Source organism: Lonchura striata, chromosome 10, assembly GCF_050655825.1.
Source record: "Lonchura striata isolate lonStrDom1 chromosome 10, ASM5065582v1, whole genome shotgun sequence".
Classification (NCBI taxonomy): Eukaryota; Metazoa; Chordata; class Aves; order Passeriformes; family Estrildidae; genus Lonchura; species Lonchura striata.
In genome coordinates this window covers 5,112,556-5,131,440 of record NC_140712.1, presented here as the reverse complement: position 1 = coordinate 5,131,440, position 18,885 = coordinate 5,112,556, and the positions used below count along the sequence as shown (strand labels likewise).

The following is an 18,885-nucleotide window of genomic DNA, read 5'->3' as shown; positions in this document are numbered from 1 at the left end:
AAGCAAATATTTATCTAAATCAAGAAAATGAAAAACAAAGAAATAATTGCCTCACATGTGTCTTTAATTCTCCTTACTTTATGCACTCGCATAGGAGAAAAATGATTGTGAATGTTTTGTTTGTTTGTTTTAATGCTAAATATATGGAGCCTGTGTGTTATGGTGGGAAAAAGTATTTTATAAAAAACAAAGGTTTAGAGATTTTTATTTAAGAGCCAGTGACTCAAACAGATATTCTGCAGCAGCTACTAGGGGTTTTTTATTTATTTCTTTTCGTTAATTTTTGAGGGTAAACTGATACTCATCAAACTCAGTAAAACTACGCTGTTTCTGGATGGTGCATGTGGTCTCCAGACCTCGCTGTCAGTCCTCTTCTCTCTGATCTGTAGTAACCCTTTTATCATTCAAACTTCACTTGTGCAAATTCAAACAAAAAAATAAAAGGCATAAATATAAATTGAAAATTCACATTGCTTCAGTGAGCAAAAAGTCAGATGCAAACAAAGGGTTGCTCCTAGTATTTGGACAAAAATCATAACAGCATTGTACATTTGTATTTGTTTGTATGGTAGATACTGACTGATCTAAAAGAAAGTAGGATTGGTTTCTTGGTGATTGTATTGGAATACTGAGCAGTGATCCTTTGGGTGGCTGTTGTTGGCTGCAGTGAGAAATGCTGGGGTTGGTGTGGAGCCCTGCACGCAGGAGGAAAGTTCTCCCCAGTGTGATTTGCTCCGTTTGCTCTCATTCACAAACTCATTTTCATTGTCCCATGAGGCGCTGTGCTGTGGGCCATAAGACCTGCATTTCATCCATTTCAGGTTGGTACTGATTTTGAAATTCATGTACTTTTGGTTCTGGTTTTCTGAATCTCTAGGCTGTGAGCTATTTGCAGTGTTAAAGCTATTTGCCTGTTAAAACACAAACTAATAATAATTCACTTCTGATCACAGGTAGCATCAGAACTTAGCAAAGTGCAGGGTGTTGCAAAAGTTCTCGTGGCTCAGCATGATGTGTACAAGGGATTTCTAGCAGGTGAGAGTTGTTCTTGTTCTTACCTATTGACAAAAAAAAATTTTTTGTGTATTTGTGATTGAAAATAAGATGGTTGTAAATTCTGAGCAATATATTTTTATTCTCAGAGGAGCTGACTCCGTTGATTGTGGAAACTCATAAAAAATTTAATTACACCCACATTTGTGCCGGAGCATCTGCCTTTGGGAAGGTAAGTAGATCAAAAAGCATCAGAAAGTTCTTGTAGAAAAGAGACAGACACTGCTGTATGTAAAAGTGTGAATCAAAGGCCTGAGAGAGATAAGCCATGGATAGTTCAGCATTAGCAAACTATTTTACAGTAGTTTGCTTAAGGGGTCATTAGTTAGATTTAATGATTCATGTTTAAGTTCTTTTATGAGCTGATGTGAAAAAAAATACCGTAGAAGAAATATTCCATGGTAACCAGCCAATCCTATGGACACAAGGCAAAATATGCAATAAGGCAGACAGATTAAGTGATCTGAAAGCATGAAAATTGTAAGGAAAAGCACAGCAAGTTGGAATGAAAAATCTATTATTTTCATGTTGAAATGAAAGTGTGCAAACCTATTGGAAGCAAACTTTTTGGAGTGGGATTTGCATCTGTGATATAAGTCACGGACGTTGAAATGTCTGTAAACATATATAAATAACACAGATCTTGGTTCCAGCCAGGATGGCTTTTAATGAAAATATAATTTAAAAAAAACTTTTTTTTTTTTTTAATATGTGTTTATAAGTGCATGGAAGGCCACAGTATTAAGAATCTGGGCAACATTGTGGTGCAGTAAATTAGAAAAAAGGATCCTTCAGAAATCTTCCCAATGTAGGACAAGTAATGACATCGGCTTTCATCTGACTGCTTTCACTTCTAATCAATAGCAATCCATATGCTTGTGTTTGTCTATGAGAAATTAAGCCTTAGGTTTTTAATTTTATTTTCTTTTTATTTTCTTCTTTTTCTTTAAACTGCAGTGTCATAGTAGGAGTTAATGGCTTTTGCTTTAAAGCTTACACTGCCATTTTTCAGTGCTTCATGTGAGTAAAGATTTCAGACCTGGGCCTTTTTTCTTGTACCAGATTAGGAGACAGACAAAAAGTGAATAATCATCTTATCATTGATTTCTTCATAATTTCTGCTGCTCTTTTTATCTTTCTTCCCACTCTAAAGGTGTTAAGTAATTTTCTGGAGTAAATTTTGGAGCAAGAGAATATATACTTTAATATTAAATTTAATTTTTTTTTTTTTTGCTTTGGAGGGAAGAGTGCAGGGTTTTTTTCCTATAATTTCTGGCATCTAACTTCCAAAAGCACCATTTTTTTCCCCTTGAAGTGCCAAGACCTCATCAATCCATAACTGTCAATTTTCTGAGTAAATGGCATCTATATTCAGTTTTAGAATATTTGAAGAAAATAAGTCTCCTAATTTAAGATATTGAATTAAGGGTTTACTTACAGTAAGTCTCATAAAATGTCTAATGTTATTACAGTAATGGGGTTTTATTTGGCTGCTAAAGCTACATGAGTAGCCCTTCAAAAATCTTAGTTCTCGATGTCTTAGAGCCATATAGAGCCATATGAAGCTAAAATTGGGTCAGCAGTGTTCTTTTATTGACCATGTATGTTTTACTTAACTTAGTTTGCTAACTTTTCATCTCTAACTTCTAGAATCTTATTCCCAGAGTGGCTGGCAAGCTTGATGTTGCCCCTGTTTCTGACATTATTGAAATTAAGTCCCCAGATACTTTTGTGAGAACTATCTATGCAGGTGGGTAATCATAAAAGCTGTGTGATATTTGTCCAATTAAGAATCCAGTAGTGCTAATTTTTCTACATGATCCTAATGTTAAAACCTTGGAATATGATAGGAATTTTCTCTTTACAATCTCAATTGCTGTGACTCATAAAAAAATGAAGCCTGGGGATGGACATGATGCTCCCTGTGTGAGAAAGCAAATAATTCCAAGGGCTTTGGTAGCAGCATGTCAAACCCATGTCTGTCACCTTAAGGAACATAATTTGGTCCCATCCTTTCCATGGACTGTGTTTGTTAATGCTCAGGGAGAGATGCAGCACCCTTCTGGTCAGGTTTTGGAAAGCATAAGACATCAGGTTAGTTGTCCAGCTTTATTTAATAAGACTAGCATTAGTTCTGATTTAAGATACCACAGGGTTATTTTTTCTAATTATGAAGACATTGAGTGAATTATTTCTAATATTTAATTACCTTAATTTGTAATTATTTTTTCAGTCTTGTTTCTCTAATGCTTGGCTGACACTGTGTTTTATTTTAGATATTATCTCATTAGCTTGTGTTTCTTAAGATTGTACCACATGTACCCAGCAGGGTATTACATTTTGAGTTATGGTACTGGAATGTGGTTTAGTGCTGCACTTTAAGTTACTTCCCAGTAATTCACAGTTTCAAGATGACTTTGTTTATGAATAGTTGAATTTTTATGAATGTTGCAGCATTTTTTCTTTTAGCATTCCCTGCAGCCTCCAATGTGAAGTATTATATTATAGAGAGGAACACAGTCCCACAGATACTTGGAGGAGGCCTCATTGTTTTCAGTTCTGATGAATTAACGCAACAGGATAAAAGATCTACTTTGAATTACAGACATTCTTTATGTGTAAGAATGCCATTTTCAAAGGTGTTTTTTTCATCCATTCTGAAATTTAAAATCTCATTCATAAGAGATCATTTGAATGCTTTGTCTCCTTTAAAAATAAATTATTTGTATTCATACTTTAGAAACACGGGGCTAACACGTAAATGAAAGTATTTGTAATCTCTATTTATTAAGTGCCAAGTTTTAGTCATCTAAAACTACAATTTTGGGAAGTACCTTGGTGGATGTTGCATATGCTAGTACAACTGCTAATGTGGTTTTGCTATTAATTTTAGGGTTTTTTTAAAGCACGGTATGTCTGATAATCTTTAAAATTTTAACGTCCCTTTTTTTAGGAAATATTATTTGCACAGTGCAGTGTGATGAAGCAATCAAAGTGTTTACTGTACGGGGAACGTCATTTGAGGCTGCTCCAGTGAGTGGTGGTAATGCCAGTGTAGAAAAGTGTGAGTATCTGTTCTGCAATGCTGTTGTTTTGTTTAATAGAGTTAGTTTTGCTCTCTGCGTGGTGTTTTGTAGAAGGATTTGTCAAAGCAAACTGACTGTCATAATGTTGGCTTTATACTGTTAAATACAGGTGCTTGCACTTTTTAGTGATGTCTGGTAAAAGAAGATAGTGATTATCTGCACAGTTACTTCCTTGTCCTTGACCAGAAATGAGATTATCTGTGCTGAAATCCATGCTTGTTCCACTGCCTAAATGACTGCCACTGCAGTTTTGAAACTTTAAGTAAGGACAAGTTTGTCCTTACAGCTGTTTGAATAACCAGATTGGTTTTCAAAACAAGACTGAGCAAAACTAGAAGTGTTTGGTGCTCCATATTTTTGTTTTAGTCACATTGCAATTGAGATAGGTCATTACATCATCAAGCTAAATTAGTGACAGTTTAAATTGATTTGAGAATACGGAGTTGTCTTTTTAGATCAGTTTTAACCATATCAGTTCAATTTACAATTCAATGAAGCCAGTGTAGCTCTGATAATTGAGAAATACAGTCACAGAATGACAAAGTAATTGATGTTGGAAAGGGTCTCTAGAGATCATCTAGTCCAGCCCCATGGACTAGGTTGCCCAGGACTGTGTCCAGTTAGGCTTTGAGAATGTCCACAGGTGGAGACTTTACAACTACTCTGGGTAACCTGTTCCATTTTGGTGACCTCTGCTGGTTTTCACTGTGGGCCTTTTTGTTTTGTGGCTTAGTCCCTGCCTCTGAACCATCCCGTATTTCCTAACGTCTGTGGGTGGCAGAATTCAAACGTGACTGAATTAGTGTGTTGCATTGTTGGTGTTGCCTGAGTGACATGTCTGCCTGTGATAGTAAGGCTCACACTTGTTCTGCTGGGTTGGTATCAGTGTGTAGCACCTGCACAGCAGAATTCCTTGTAGTGCAGTTTGTGCTGTAGGTTCCCTGAGCACAGCTAGTGAACGAGGCTCGTTGCTCAGTGCCAGGAGCAACTGCTGAGACTCAGCAAAAGCTCGAGGTAGAATCGTTGTAGAACGAACTTTGAGATAAGCTTGAGCTCAGGTTTCAGCTTGAAAACACATCCTTTCTCAATTTCCTTGTGGGTGTTTGGCTCCTATGGTGACTGCAGTGACCCCCCCGCCACCCGTGGGTATCTCCGAGTGGATTGAGCAGAAGCTGACGAAGAGCGACCGGCCGGAGCTCACCAGTGCCAGGGTGGTTGTGTCAGGGGGTGAGTGAGCACAGTGAACCTGACTGATGCTGCATTGCACTAATGGCACCTCTTGGTAAATGTGGCTGTAACAGCACACTGTTATGTAATATATTAAAAAAAAAAAAAAAAAAAAGAAATTATAATATTCCATGGGGGCTACCGGGGAAGCACCTAATGTGTATTTTGTAAAGAGGTAATACGTGAGTTTAGCATATGCTGGGAGGCTTTGTAAGAACATTTTTATATTTGATGAGCCTCTTTGAAATTTTAGCAATATTAACTGTTTTTTAAATGGAAATGTATTATGTTTTTCATGTATCAAAATTTATCATGTATCAAAATTACTGCTGATCATTTCAGTCAGTCCAAACATTATTACGTAATGACCTTAATTACTTTAAAACCTGTATTGATTGTATTCTGCTCCCTAGGTATCAAGTGATGGACTGTGATTTTTACTGTATATCTACAGCTAAAATTATGTCTTACTAATCCCACAACAGTGTTTTGTTCCTGAAGCCAGCAGAGGGAGCACAAATTAGATTAAAAAATTGTTTTCCTGGCTTTGGAGAATGACCTCGATGGTGCTGTGTGTAGGAAGTAAACAAGACAGAGTGGTGTTGGTTTACACATATGATATGTTAATGGCAAAGACAAAAGCTAAATCTCCAAATATTAAGTACTGGTTAGTAATGTATCTAAAATACCTTATGCAAGCATATCTTTGAGTCTTTGCAAATGCTAATACTCATACAGAAAGTTTACATAAGCAAAAAAAATCTTAAAACACATGTTCTTCTTTCTTGATCTTCTTTTGTCCTTACTTTGCAAGGAAGGGGCTTGAAGAGTGGTGAAAATTTTAAGTTGCTGTATGACCTTGCAGATCAATTGCATGCTGCAGGTAAACTTGTTTTCCTCCTTTTTTTTAACCCTGTTTATTATATTTAAACAGGTTACATTAAAACCAGAATTTAGATTAAGTTTTTTATTTTCATGTCTCTATGAAATGGTTAAAATGCTCTTAGTTTAGTAATAGATAAAGTTTTGTCAACTATACTTAAATGCCTGTGGATGAAGCAAAATACTAACCGATAATGCTCTCTGTGCTTCTCAAATCTCCAGAACAGAAAGTGGTCATAGCTCATTTTGAAGAGCTGATACTTTCTGCATACATCCTTTTCTAGTCCTTCTTTACAGAATCCCACTCACACTGTAGTTTGAGTGGCTCAGTGCTTTTGTATTAACAGGAGAAAATAAACCATATGCAATGTTTCGGTGAAGTATTTTATATAAAGGTAGGGAAAAGAAGAAGAAACTGTTTGCTCTAATGTTTTGATTCCATTAATTTTAGCATTCACATTAATAGTTTTACATGATTGACTTAGTTTTTAAAGTGGTGTTTTTGCTAACTAGATGTCCATATGGCATTTTTGAGTTTACTTTGATATTTTTCTTTACCATGCCTGACTTTTGAGATTCACAGCAATACAAGATAGCACATATGTTCCATTCAAACTTGAAGGAACATTTTGGGAAGGCGTTTATGGGAAAATATTCTTTTGACAAAGCAACAAGAAAAAAATCATGGAAATATGCCAGATTGAAATCCTTGGTTTAAATATATGGCCTTTGGTGCTGGGAGTAGGGATTTCCTGTTGCTTATGAAGTGCATTAGCACTTAGTATTTGGAAGTTTTTAGCTCGTGGTATAGAGAGGGATTACCATAAGAGCTTTTAAGAGAGAAGTTTTTAAATATGTGCCCTTAGAGTGTGGGACTCTTCAGTAAAATACATGGGCTTTTATGGTGATATAAATTTGGCTCACAAATATTTTAGAAGAAAACATTGAAAATATTTTCTTTCAACTAGTTGGAGCTTCCCGTGCAGCTGTTGATGCTGGCTTTGTTCCTAATGACATGCAAATCGGACAGACGGGCAAAATAGTAGCGCCAGTAAGTATGGAAATACCTCTCAGCACAGAGCTGGGATGGTTTCTAGCATGCATTCTCCTTCAGAGCCAGCACTTAGAGATGAGCTGGGTCTGAATTCCAGGCCTAACAGGAGCATCAGTGTGCCCACTGTGATACTGTCACTTGACACTGCGTTTTCAAAATGCCAGAAGCAAGCTGGGATGGAAATCTCTGCTTGATGGGATGAATCTGAATGGGATGTGTTCTGACACAGCTTTGTCAGGGGTTTGCATGATGCGTTTTTTCATAGCTGCCTGAACCTTCCTAGATGCTGGCATTGATATGCTAAGACATAAACTTAAAATTACATCAATCCGTGGCTTGATCTCTTGTAATTGTGTGTTCTGGTTTTTTTCAGGTGATGATTTTTATAAAACCTTTAGTAACTGTTACCGAATTAATGCAGTACAGTCAAAGCAAAATTTTTGTAAGAAATGAAAGTGCAAGAAATTTAAGAGAGGAATAATCTACAGATTGGCTGCTGTAGAGTGAAATGTCAAGGACATACTCTGGATGGCTCAGTATTGGGTAATAACATGCTGCACATATTTTTGTGCTATTTCTGCATCCCAGGATCACAGGGAACTGATTTCTGTGTCTTTTTGTATCTGTGTGGAGCTTTCTGTTGTGCAGAAGTCTGGGACTTCTTTCATTGTTCTTTATGATGTGAGGACGTACAAGGAAAGCTGTAGCTAGATAAAGCACGTTTGAGTGTTTGTAAATAGGAAGGTACAAATGTAGCTCACCTCAGCATGTGGCAGAGCCCACACTGAGATGTGATGATCTGTCAGGGGTACACTGAACTCCACGGTGGAGTAAAGGTTTTGCCTCTGAGTAAGCAGCCCTTTGTGTATGGGAACAGAAGGCACCAAGGAGCAACTTTTAACTTATTAGTGGCTTACTGAGACCAGAAGGGAGCAGTGAGCTGAAACTTAGTTGAAAAACACATCATATTTCAATTGCTGCATTTACCAAATCATAATTTAAATAATACGAAAAAGCTCTGCATGTTCAAAGCCTTGATAGGATCCTGAAATGTTTTGCCTTTGCCATTGCTGCAAATTTAAGAAATTCAAACTATGACCATTGTTTTTCAAGTAATATATCCAGCAGGATAGAGTAAGACTTGCATGTCAAAGACAGGAACTTGTGATTCTGTTGTCAACTCTGTCTGCTGGATTTTCTTGAACAAGATGTTCCACACTTCTGATTTCTTCTGTCTTGAGCTGTGGGTAAGGATGTTTGCTACTTTTTTTGAAGTCCTCATCAGAGGCTGTTGGAACTCAAAATGTCTCTCAGACATTTTTAGAGGTTCCAGGCCTTGGTCAGAAGCATTTTAGATCCCGGCAGGCAGCTGCAAACAGCTGTGATTTTGAGTTTGAGCCATGGAATGAGTTACCAACTTTGGAGGTGGAACAAGCAGTCACAAAGGGTTAGATAGTGTAGTAAAAGTAGTTACAAAGTAGAGGGAGATTTTTTTAGTATTGTACAGGGGGGTTTTAGCACCTGTATGAGGGGGTTTTTACTTTGTACATGGGGGTCAGAAGTTCTAAGATGGAGGAAAGTGGGCTGATCCTGTTCTTCCTCCTTCTTCTTCCTTGCCTCCATGTTCTTGGTGATGTTGGCACTCACAGATCGGTCTAGAGTAGAAAAGCACCTTGTAACATAGGTAGTAGGTATTGGGGAAAAACTGTAAACATGTTATACGTAATATATCATATAAAAGATAGCAGCAGCCCTGGGTGGGGAGAGAGAAGAAGACACAGACAGGGAGGATGTCAGGGTGTGTGTGTGTCTGCCTGGGCCGCTGACCAAGCAGCCGCAGCCCGAGAAGAAAATCCTTTCGATAACTCACAATAAACTGCCTTGAGACAAGAGGCTGCGGAGTTTTTCTTTGGAAGCACAGCTTGGAGGAGACACTTTACCACCACACGAGACCCCAAACCAAACCCGGGGTTCTCACAAGAGGCCATCTGATGATAACCTGATGGGCCTGAGTGGACTATATCTAGACATGCTAGTGTTTAAACCTGTAAATCTATATGGTAATCAACTGCTACAAAGCAGCTTCTGAGAAATAGATCTATTGATAAGACTAAGGTCATTCCAGAGTCTTGATAGCAGCGATAGTAACCTCTGCCATGTAAGGAAATTGGGAGGTTCTGTGGATTATAAATGCAACCCCAACTCCTTCTGCTTACCAGGGTATAAGCGCAGTGTCATTTAAGAGAGTGTATTTTGAAAGAGCATGAGATTGGATTGGCCATCCTTTGTTCTTCACTGCCTAAATATTCATTAATGAGTTGGAGAATATTAATTTGAAGACAGCTTAGTTCTGATTTGTGTGTTAAGACTCAACAATGAACATTCTTTCCAGAGTCAAGGAAACTGTTTATATAGTAGTTATGTTGAAACAAAAAAGGCTGTTTTTTGATGACGATACAATGCTGTATTTTGCCACAGATGGCCCATAGCAACATGTGAGAGTAGAAAGAACATAAAGCCACATCACAGGATCACATCAGTGTTGTCATTATTCTCTTGTAGAGGATTGTTAAATAGACTTTAATCAGGAGTGATGAATGAATGTTAAACTCTGGTGTCATAAATGATCTGCACTGGCACAATTGCATGGTGCTGCATCTATTTGTCTGGATTGTAATGTGTTTTTCTCTCATCTCACTTCTTAACAAGGGTTTATGAAATAGTGAGTTGTGCAGAGTACTGGAAATTTTCTTACAAATTTCAGATATTTAGTCTGGATCTTAAAATACATGTAAGGATAGCATTCAGTGCTTTAGAAATATAGAAAATATGAAATGTTAATTGTAATGAAAGTGCAAGTTGAATTGATACTAAGCCCACAGAGTTGCTGACTAGAGGTTTTAATTTTTCTGTGTTGGATAGGCATCTTAAATATGAAGCAATTGAAAGATACAATTCTTAATTTACCATTCCTAATTCTGCTTCACTGTCTTTTTGATATTTCAGCTAGAAAATTATTCTCTGCAGTGGAACATAGAGTTGACTTGAAGAACTGAGCTGTTTTGGTCAGGTCAAGATGACGCTGTGTATTTCAGCAGCTCTGGGAAGGTGCTGCTTTCTCCCTGTGTGAGACATGCTCAGTGTCAGTTCAGGGAGAGCTTGTGATGTTCTGTCTGGAGAATTGCAAAGCAGGTGTGGACCCTGGGCAGGTAGAGCAGCTGAGACCCGAGTTTTGTGTTCAGTTTTGAGCTGACATGCTGTGTGCCCTCTGGGTCTGTGGGTTTTAAGCAGGGGAAGAGTCTCAGGTACAAGAAACTCTGGAGTCTGAGCCATGCTTGTTCTCCTGTGCAGCTGTTGGCTTCTGATGGGAAAGTATCTCAGTGTGTGCTCTTCCACTTCTATTGATAGTCTCCTGCCCAGTCTCAGTGGAGGGCTGGAACGCATTGTTTTCCAGGACTCTGGAATTGAGTCAGTTTGAGTCTACAGAGGGACAAGGGTTAGTTGCAAGCTGAGGAAGAGGAGAGGTGCTTCTGCTGCTTTTTCTGTGTGACTGCTAGGATGTGCTTCTGCTTGTCCCTGGCTATAACATAACTGTCTGAAAGGGCTGCTTGTTTCTTCCCTTGTTTCTTCCCTTGTTTCTTCCCTTGTTTCTTCCCTTGCTTCTTCCCTTGCTTCTTCCCTTGCTTCTTCCCTTGCTTCTTCCCTTGCTTCTTCCCTTGCTTCTTCCCTTGCTTCTTCCCTTGCTTCTTCCCTTGCTTCTTCCCTTGCTTCTTCCCTTGCTTCTTCCCTTGCTTCTTCCCTTGCTTCTTCCCTTCAGTCGTGCCTCTGGGGAAGGAACGGTAGTCTTGGTGATTGGTCCTTCATAATTCTGTGACTGGCTTCAGTTTTAAGAAGTGCAGCCCAGAACCCAAGTGCATCACAGAACCCAAGAACCTCTCAGCCACAGCAGCTTTCCAGAATGCTGAGCTATTAATACACAAACACATTGCCACTCAAGGAACAACTGGAGTTCATTTCACTTTAGTGATGGAAGAGAGCAGTTAATTAAAGAGCACAGATTTCACTTTGTGTCTCTTTGAGCCCTGGTTCTACACAGCACATCTGCTCTTCCAAAGTAGCCCTGGACTGTTAAACTTCAAGGTTTTGTTCATGTTGGTGTTTATGCATATTGTTGGGTTTTAACGGGATCTTTGGCAATTTTTCCTTTGGATGGTTTTAGTCCAGTTCTTAAAATATTCAGTGTATTCTTTTTGTTTCTGTTAGTACCTTTTTTTAATCTCTTACTTTCAGGTGATTGCAGCTCCTATTTGAACTCCTTCTCAGAGCTCCTTCTCTGTCTTGTGAAAAAAGGGCTGATTTATATTATTTGATGAGATGGAAAGAAATTTTTAGACATAAGTGGATATATTAAAATATAAAATGTTTTCTTCCTAGTTAAAAAAGGCAATTGAGTATATTCAGTTTGTTTAATTAGTGACAACAATTTTAGCATATTTTTTACAATTACAAGCCAGTTTTTCACCACTATTTCTTGTATGCAGGTGTTCTGCAGAAAAATGAAATTAGGTTCTCAGGTTAAGTACTGTATGTAGTTTCTGTTTAAGGAAAAAGCCCTTGTAAGAATGTTAAAATTAGCTGGTTTAGGTAAAAATATCCTTTCTATGAGTGCCTACTACTAAATATTAGTTAAATATATCCAGTTATAAAATGCTAAATTCCCTAGAGAAATCAAGCCTACCACCATTACCCCAGAGTAACTGCTATTTTTAGATAAGAGATTTTAAATAATCGGGGGTGTTACTTTCCACAGTAAATATCTTCCCAGTTTTTTCTCTCATGCTCACAAAGAAAGAAAGAAGAACAAAACAAGTGTGGAGAAGAAAGAAAGAAAGTAAAAAGTGTCTTTTTCACTTATTTGAAACTTTTATAAATGGAACAAGAATGCTTCCTTTATTAGTTCAGTATTAGCTTTCCTTACCCGAGACATAATTAGCAACATTTGTAACATGCAAAGTAGTATGTAATCTTTCTCAGGAACTTGTGCAGTTTGTCTGATATTCAGCCAAAAAAATCAACTCTGACTTGTAGGAAAAGGAAAGCAACTGCTCTAAAGCTTTTCTGGCTTCTGTGGCTGCTGTGGCCTGTGCAGTGCAGGCTGGTGAGAAGGTGTGGGATCAGTGCCCCTGAGCCAGCTGAGCTGTGCAAAGTGCATGCCAGGGCTGCTGGGCACTTCCTCTGGAGCAGCATCCGTGGTCCAGGAGGGAAGTCCTGCCCTGCAGTGCCACCAGGCAGCTTTCTTTGAATGCTCAAACTGTTCCCATGGTTTCCTAGGTTTTCCCTTGCAGCCTATTCTAATTAATTATATCCTCCCCTCAGGTTTTGAAGGAAGGTGGGCTTGTACTGGGATTATCTCACACTCAGCTTCTTGTCCCCAGAAAACAGCCAGACCCTCAATGACACCGAGAGGTGCTTTTTTTGGCGAGCATGTGTGTATATTGTTATCCTGACCTTGTAAAGATCAGCTGCTGCCTGAAAGGTATCCTTCTAATTTAATCTCTTCAGAGTTTAAATCTTCACTCTTCTAAAATTGGTGCTCTTTCAGGGTCCAACTATAGAACTGCCTTAATTTCTGCTGTAGGATTTCCTAGCTGGCAAAACTACTTTCTTTTTTTAATTTTTTTATTTTAAGGTGTTTGGTTGTTGCTGTGTTGTTACTTTCAACATTGGGTGCAAAACACTAATAGATGACAGAAACTGAGGTGGAAAACTCAGGAAGGCACAAGTTAGGAAATATGTGATATAGTAATAATTGACACTGGATTAAATTATTGTGCTGGAAATGTGACACAGAAGGCAGGTGCATGCACTGAGAAACCTCATGTGGGCAAGGCAGGGGGGAATTGAGATAGGTCTGATGTGATGGCCAGGAGGAAACTGCTTGGCTTCACTGCTTGAGTTTCATGCTAGAGGATCTCTGTGGCTGTAATAGATCGAAGGAATGTCAAAAGGGAGGCAATTTAGAACTGTCAGGAATTGACAGTAATCATGAGATTTGAAAAGAGGCATGTTAGAGGTGCAGCTTCAGTCGAGACAGTGACGAGTGAGGTGTTGGTTCACTTGAAAGGCACCAATGCTGGAATTCTTGTTGCTCCCTCTCTTCTAGAAGAGTTTGGGATCCTTTCTGAGCCTCTCTGTGCCCCCAGCATTTTACTGAGCATCCCTTTCACTGCAGTGAGTGGCTTTTTAGCACTTAGTAGTTGTCATCTTGCCTTGGGAGTAGCAGGAAGGGAGAGGCACAGTATCACATAATTTAGATAATTAATGTATTTTCTATTTCTTTGTAATAAGTGAATGCTAACTGTTCTTGAGTGTTACTTCCCATCACTTTCTTAGGGATCCTTTACTTGTTCAGATTAGTTTATCTGCTGTTTCACTTCACTCTCTTGTGAGGAAGCATAAGGAAAGTGAAACAAGGCATATTTTATTCTAGTATTTTTCTTCTTTGTTCTCTGCCCCTTACCTAAAATTACTAACAACAGAACTAACTAATTAGTTCCCTTGGTATAATTAGAATTGTCACTCTTCTTGTCTGGATTGTACATTCTTAAAAAAATGTTCTACTCTTTGCTATCAATGATAAGATCTTAATTACTTCCTCATTTGTTGCACATACAAGGGAATATTGAGATAGCAAAGTTACTCTCTTCAAAAGCATGGTACATAATTTCTGCCCTGCTCAGATGAGTGCTTTATAGGAATGTGTTATTTGTCCATCAGGTTTGTGGGTGTTATTAACAGACCAGCAGGTGCACCTTGCATGGTATAAATGGTTGGGGCTGTTAGGTAGGTGGTAGATGGGAATAGCATTGGGAAAACCAACTGTGCTTGGGAAATTGTTTTTGGAATATCTCCTCTGATAATTCACTATTGTTGAAAAGTAGCTTTATGGTGGCAAACTTTAGAGAGCTGTTTGTATACAGCTGGGACTGAATTTACAGACTGTCTTTCTCTGACTTGCTAAAAAGCTAAGGATTGACAGCCCCTTTCATCCTGCATTATCCAGTGTAGCTTTTAACTCCAAGAAAACTATGTTCACAAATTGATGCTCTGCTCCTTTGGGGTTGGTGCAGAAACATTAAATTGTACTAAAATATTCATATGTGAGTGCATTTAGCTGAAAGCAATTGATGTGCTTTTCCCTGGAGAGAGGGGAAAAAAATTGCTGTATGGCCCTTCACTCCAGCAGACACCCTAACCACGCTTAAGAGTAATTACACAGCCTGGCTGATCAAAGGTTCTTAAAGTGAAAAAGAAGCTGCAGTTGGGCTCTAGTTTAGTGATGGGTGCTTCTTGAATGGAGTGGGTTCAGCTGCACCAAAGCTTTACATACTGGAGAAGTGTGTGATGTACAGACATGAACTGCTGTCAAGCCAGAAGATATTTTATTGTCTTAATAGCTTGTAATTGGAAGAAATCTTTGTGATCAAAATTGCTTTGTACAAGAATTTCTTTCTAATTTCATTGTCCTTTCACTCTTGCAAAGAAAATAAAATATCTGAGCTGCCTTTAAAAAGAGTGTGTATGCCAGAGGGGTGTATTAAACTGGCCTGTTTAAAAGCATGCCATTGGTAGGATGACAAATTGATGTGTGTTGGAGGTTTTCAGCATAATTCAAAAATTGTAGTAAAAATCAATAGTAGCTGACAACATGCTTGCAAAGTAGCTACCTCAGCTGGTGGGGCACCTGTGGCTGCCCTGTGGCCTGTCACAGCACCATTCAAAGGCTCTGGAGTTGAAATAAAACTGTTCTTGTAGTTCTCTTAAGCAAATGTCCCTTAACTGCCCCAAGGCAGCCTAAGGCATATTTAAATATATGTATAAATGAAGTAATATCACATGCCACAAATTATTCTATAAATAATTGCAAGAGTCTGTATGCACAGGAAAATACCTGCATTGGTATTTTGGTAATTGCAGTCATCCATATACAGCACTCCTGTGCATTTATCCAAACGGCATGTGGCTGTATGGATTCTGGGCCAGATGTGCAGATATGTGCATGTGAAATCTGCCAATATATAAGTTGGGTATGTCTGAAGCAGAAATAGAGTTTAGGGAATGGCCAAGGAGGATTTTTTTCCATTTTAATGATTAGCATGTAATGACTCTAAGACATACTGTGGTCATTTCTGTTGGAAAAATATAAGTCTAGATGAATACTTTAACTAGCAACTGAGTGGGTTTTTGATTTGGAATCTTGACTTTGAATAGGCTAAATTTGGGAGTTGGAGTTGTGGGGATTTTTTAGGATGGTTGTGATGCAAACCTGTGCTTATAAACTTGGAGGTCTCTGTCAGGGCTCTGCCTGCCACTGGAGCTGTGCAGGATGTGTGGCAGGACAAATGAAATCCCCCTTGGTCTCTGTGCCAGTTTGCTGGCAGAGACACCTTGGGTTGCTGCTGTGGCCCCTGTGAGATGCCTGGCAGGAGCTGCTGAGGCCCTCCACACCTGCCCAGAATTGGGGTACTGAGCCCTTCCAGCAGCAGCAGCCCTGCAGTGCTGGTCCTGCCTCATGGTGCCCCCTCCTGCTCACTGTCCTGTGCCACGTGTTCCCTCCATCCTGCTCTTCCTTGCCATCACCTCTCTTCTCTGGTGTCCTTTCCCTGTGCTGATATCTGCCAGCAACTTCATAAAAATATTTGTGGCATGGCTGTGATGTTTGTGCAGTATTTCCTGTGTGAAATGAAGTTACCAAGAGCCAAGACAATTTTCTAAGCTGGTGTTATGTCCGTATACCACCAAAACATTTACTTCCTTGACTTCAGTTGCTTTTGGCACTTCATTTGTTCACAGTGCTGTGAACCCTTTGCTCTGGAATATGTGTGTGTGCTGTTTTGTTGCCTGTTCTCATGTGGTGCAGTGCTGGCAGCAGCCCTTCAGTGGAAATCTGCCTGTGCCCAGCTCTAGGGAGTTGGGAAATGCTACTCCATGTCCTGGACTTTGCTGTAAGTGCCTGTAACTGGGGGCCGTGGATCAGCTGTCTGGCAGCAATTAGAGCAACTTCCAGGGTTCTAAAAAGCTGGAACTTGAAGTTGCTGTAAAGCCACATCTGGCCCCTGAGAGGTGCGAGCCAGACTCAGGTTCATCTGCTCCGAGCCTTGTGTGGGTGTCCTGCCCAGAGCAGCTCTGAAGGAGCCAGGGCTCCTTGCAGAGCTGCTCTGTGCTGCCGTGGCCCAGCACCCTCTGGAAGGGACTCTGTCCTGGGGCACCCAGCTCCTTTCTGCTTCCCTGCCTCACCTGCTTCATGGGACTTGGGGCTACAGTCCTGACCTGGGACTTTGAACTCTGACAGCAATGACAGGACTTGGCAAAAGGCCTGATAGAAATTAGTGATTTCAGGGAAAACATCAAAACAAGGTTATTACCCTGAAAATAAATAAGGATTTGAATTTCTCAATGCTTTATGTCATCTCTGGATGATCAGTTGAATTATCTTCAGGACAACAGTGAACAATCCTGAAGCTTTATCATTTAGACATGGTGGGTCCTTTGGGTCCCTCCTACTGAACTGCAGAATAGATTAAAACGAAGATTTAAATTGTCCTGTCCCTTTGACAGCACAGAAGTGTTGGTAAGAACCCTGCTGTCCTGTGTGCTCTCTATATGAAAACATTGCTGAGGTGATCTCCTGTCAGGGTTAGAGCTGACTGACAGGAACACTTGTCTGAACCAGGCAGCCAAAAGCACATAACCTTGAAGGCCATGGCCTAGATGCATAAGTGCTTTTAGACAAGCCTGGTGATTAACAAATGTCCTTCTAATGAAACATCCTTGTCTTTCCTAGATATTTTAATAGAATATATTCATAGGCATCTGGCTCCTGGTTAGCTGGATTCTTTCCAAAGATTGAACTTCACAATGTTAAGCAGACTGATAAGAGTATCTGGTAGTCTGGATGACTGGCACTTAATGAATTGCGCTAAAAAAATCAAATTACGATAATGTGTCTTTAAAAAGAGCTTGTATTAAAAACAGCATGATGTTAGAATAATTTCTTCTGTAACATCTGTTCTTTTATTTGGTATAATTAAAATATTGCATTCTTACCACGAGTTCTAATGTGGACATATTAGGTTACATTGCAGCTGTGGTTAGAATGGATTGACCTCCAATAATAATGCACTTGGTAAAAGCCTGCTGAGGCCAAGGAGTTTCTGAGTGTGTTCACCAGCTGTGTAGTTTTGTGGAAGTACATGGACTAGATTCCGTGTTTCAATTTCAAAGGAAGCCTTTTTGATAGGAAATGCTTCATTTCTGCTTTATTTCCCCTCCCCTTCAGTTTTTACACTAGAGAGTTTTTGTATAAAAGCACAGAGAAACTTCATAAATTTAATTTATCTATTCCTACTTTAAAAACCATAGTGAGCAGAGACTGTAGTTGAAGAAACATCAGAAAGCATTTTTTCCTTTAAGTGATGTTGTGACTCTGAGGCCTGTATGGCAGAAGCCTCTGTGGGTCTGTGTTTGAGCACCTTTGTTTGCCACTCTCCTGTGTAGGTCTGTGCATGTCCCACAGCTGGGCTTGGCTCTGCCATGCCAAAAGCCACTTAACTGTAATGCAGTTTCAGCTGCACAGTGGTAAGATTGGTTTTGACCCTCTTACGCTCCCTGTGGTCCCCCAGTATTATTTATTGAGTTAAATTAGATTTATATTTTCTTAGATATGGAATACCCTTGGTATTTTTAAAGGAGAAATTATGTTAGTATTTGAGGCTGTGTCTTTTCTAAGCATGTGTGAAGTACCACCTTTTGACTGCTTTTGATAGATGAGTCCCTAAATAAATTTGTGTTAATTTTCTGTTATTGAATGAGTGGATGAAAAGTACTTGCTTTAGTTTTCTTCTGTAATATTAGTTAGCTAAAGAGTACAGCTCTGACTGGTAAAACTGTCAGGGCCCTGAAATACCCTTGTTTTTGGGTAGATTATAGAATGGATGGCTTTCAGTCCAAGGAGAAATAATCGTTTTCAGCTGTGAATAGAACAGCTGACACAGACCTATTTACCTATAAATTTTAATTTCTTTTGACTCTAAGATTCTTTGGAGATGTGAAACTGGAAGCCCCAAGGTGTAGAGCTGTTGGTGTAGCTGGTGTAGCTTCTGTACTCACCCTGTGTGGGAGTGGCAGCGCGTGGGGAAAGCCAAGAGGACACGGAGGGGTGAGGAGCACAAACTGCAGGTGTGCAGGGCACCAGCCCACTTGGGTACCTCAGAGGTTTATCCTGCTCTGTAGGGAGCCTTTCAAAGGCCTGACACCTGAATTTCAGCTTTCAGCATTCTGCCTTGGTAAAGGCTCTGAGAGGCTTTGAAGAAGAGCCTTGGTTTGCTCTTCAGGCAACTGCATTATCCATCTGTAGGTTTTCTTTCTTAATATTTGCACTGGGAATCTCCAGGGTCGTGGATAACTTGGATTGCCCTGGCCTTTAGCTGAGCAGTGTCATATGTTTTTGATGCAGACTTTATTTTTCCCCCTAATCTGTCTTTGCCAGGTGCTCCTTTGGGATTCTCCTTTTGCAGTCACATT

General features: G+C 39.5%; 1 protein-coding gene across 2 annotated transcripts in view; it reads left to right on the top strand.

The window, feature by feature from the left end:
• ETFA (electron transfer flavoprotein subunit alpha) overlaps positions 1-18,885 on the top strand; it is a 30,088-nt gene that overhangs the window by 6,647 nt on the left and 4,556 nt on the right. For both annotated transcript variants that reach the window (XM_077785833.2, XM_085588170.1), the window contains exons 3-9: positions 954-1,035; positions 1,143-1,225; positions 2,704-2,803; positions 4,007-4,117; positions 5,265-5,366; positions 6,181-6,249; positions 7,217-7,299. In XM_077785833.2, the coding sequence (XP_077641959.1) occupies positions 954-1,035; positions 1,143-1,225; positions 2,704-2,803; positions 4,007-4,117; positions 5,265-5,366; positions 6,181-6,249; positions 7,217-7,299 (630 nt within the window). The remainder of the gene's footprint in view (positions 1-953; positions 1,036-1,142; positions 1,226-2,703; positions 2,804-4,006; positions 4,118-5,264; positions 5,367-6,180; positions 6,250-7,216; positions 7,300-18,885) is intronic.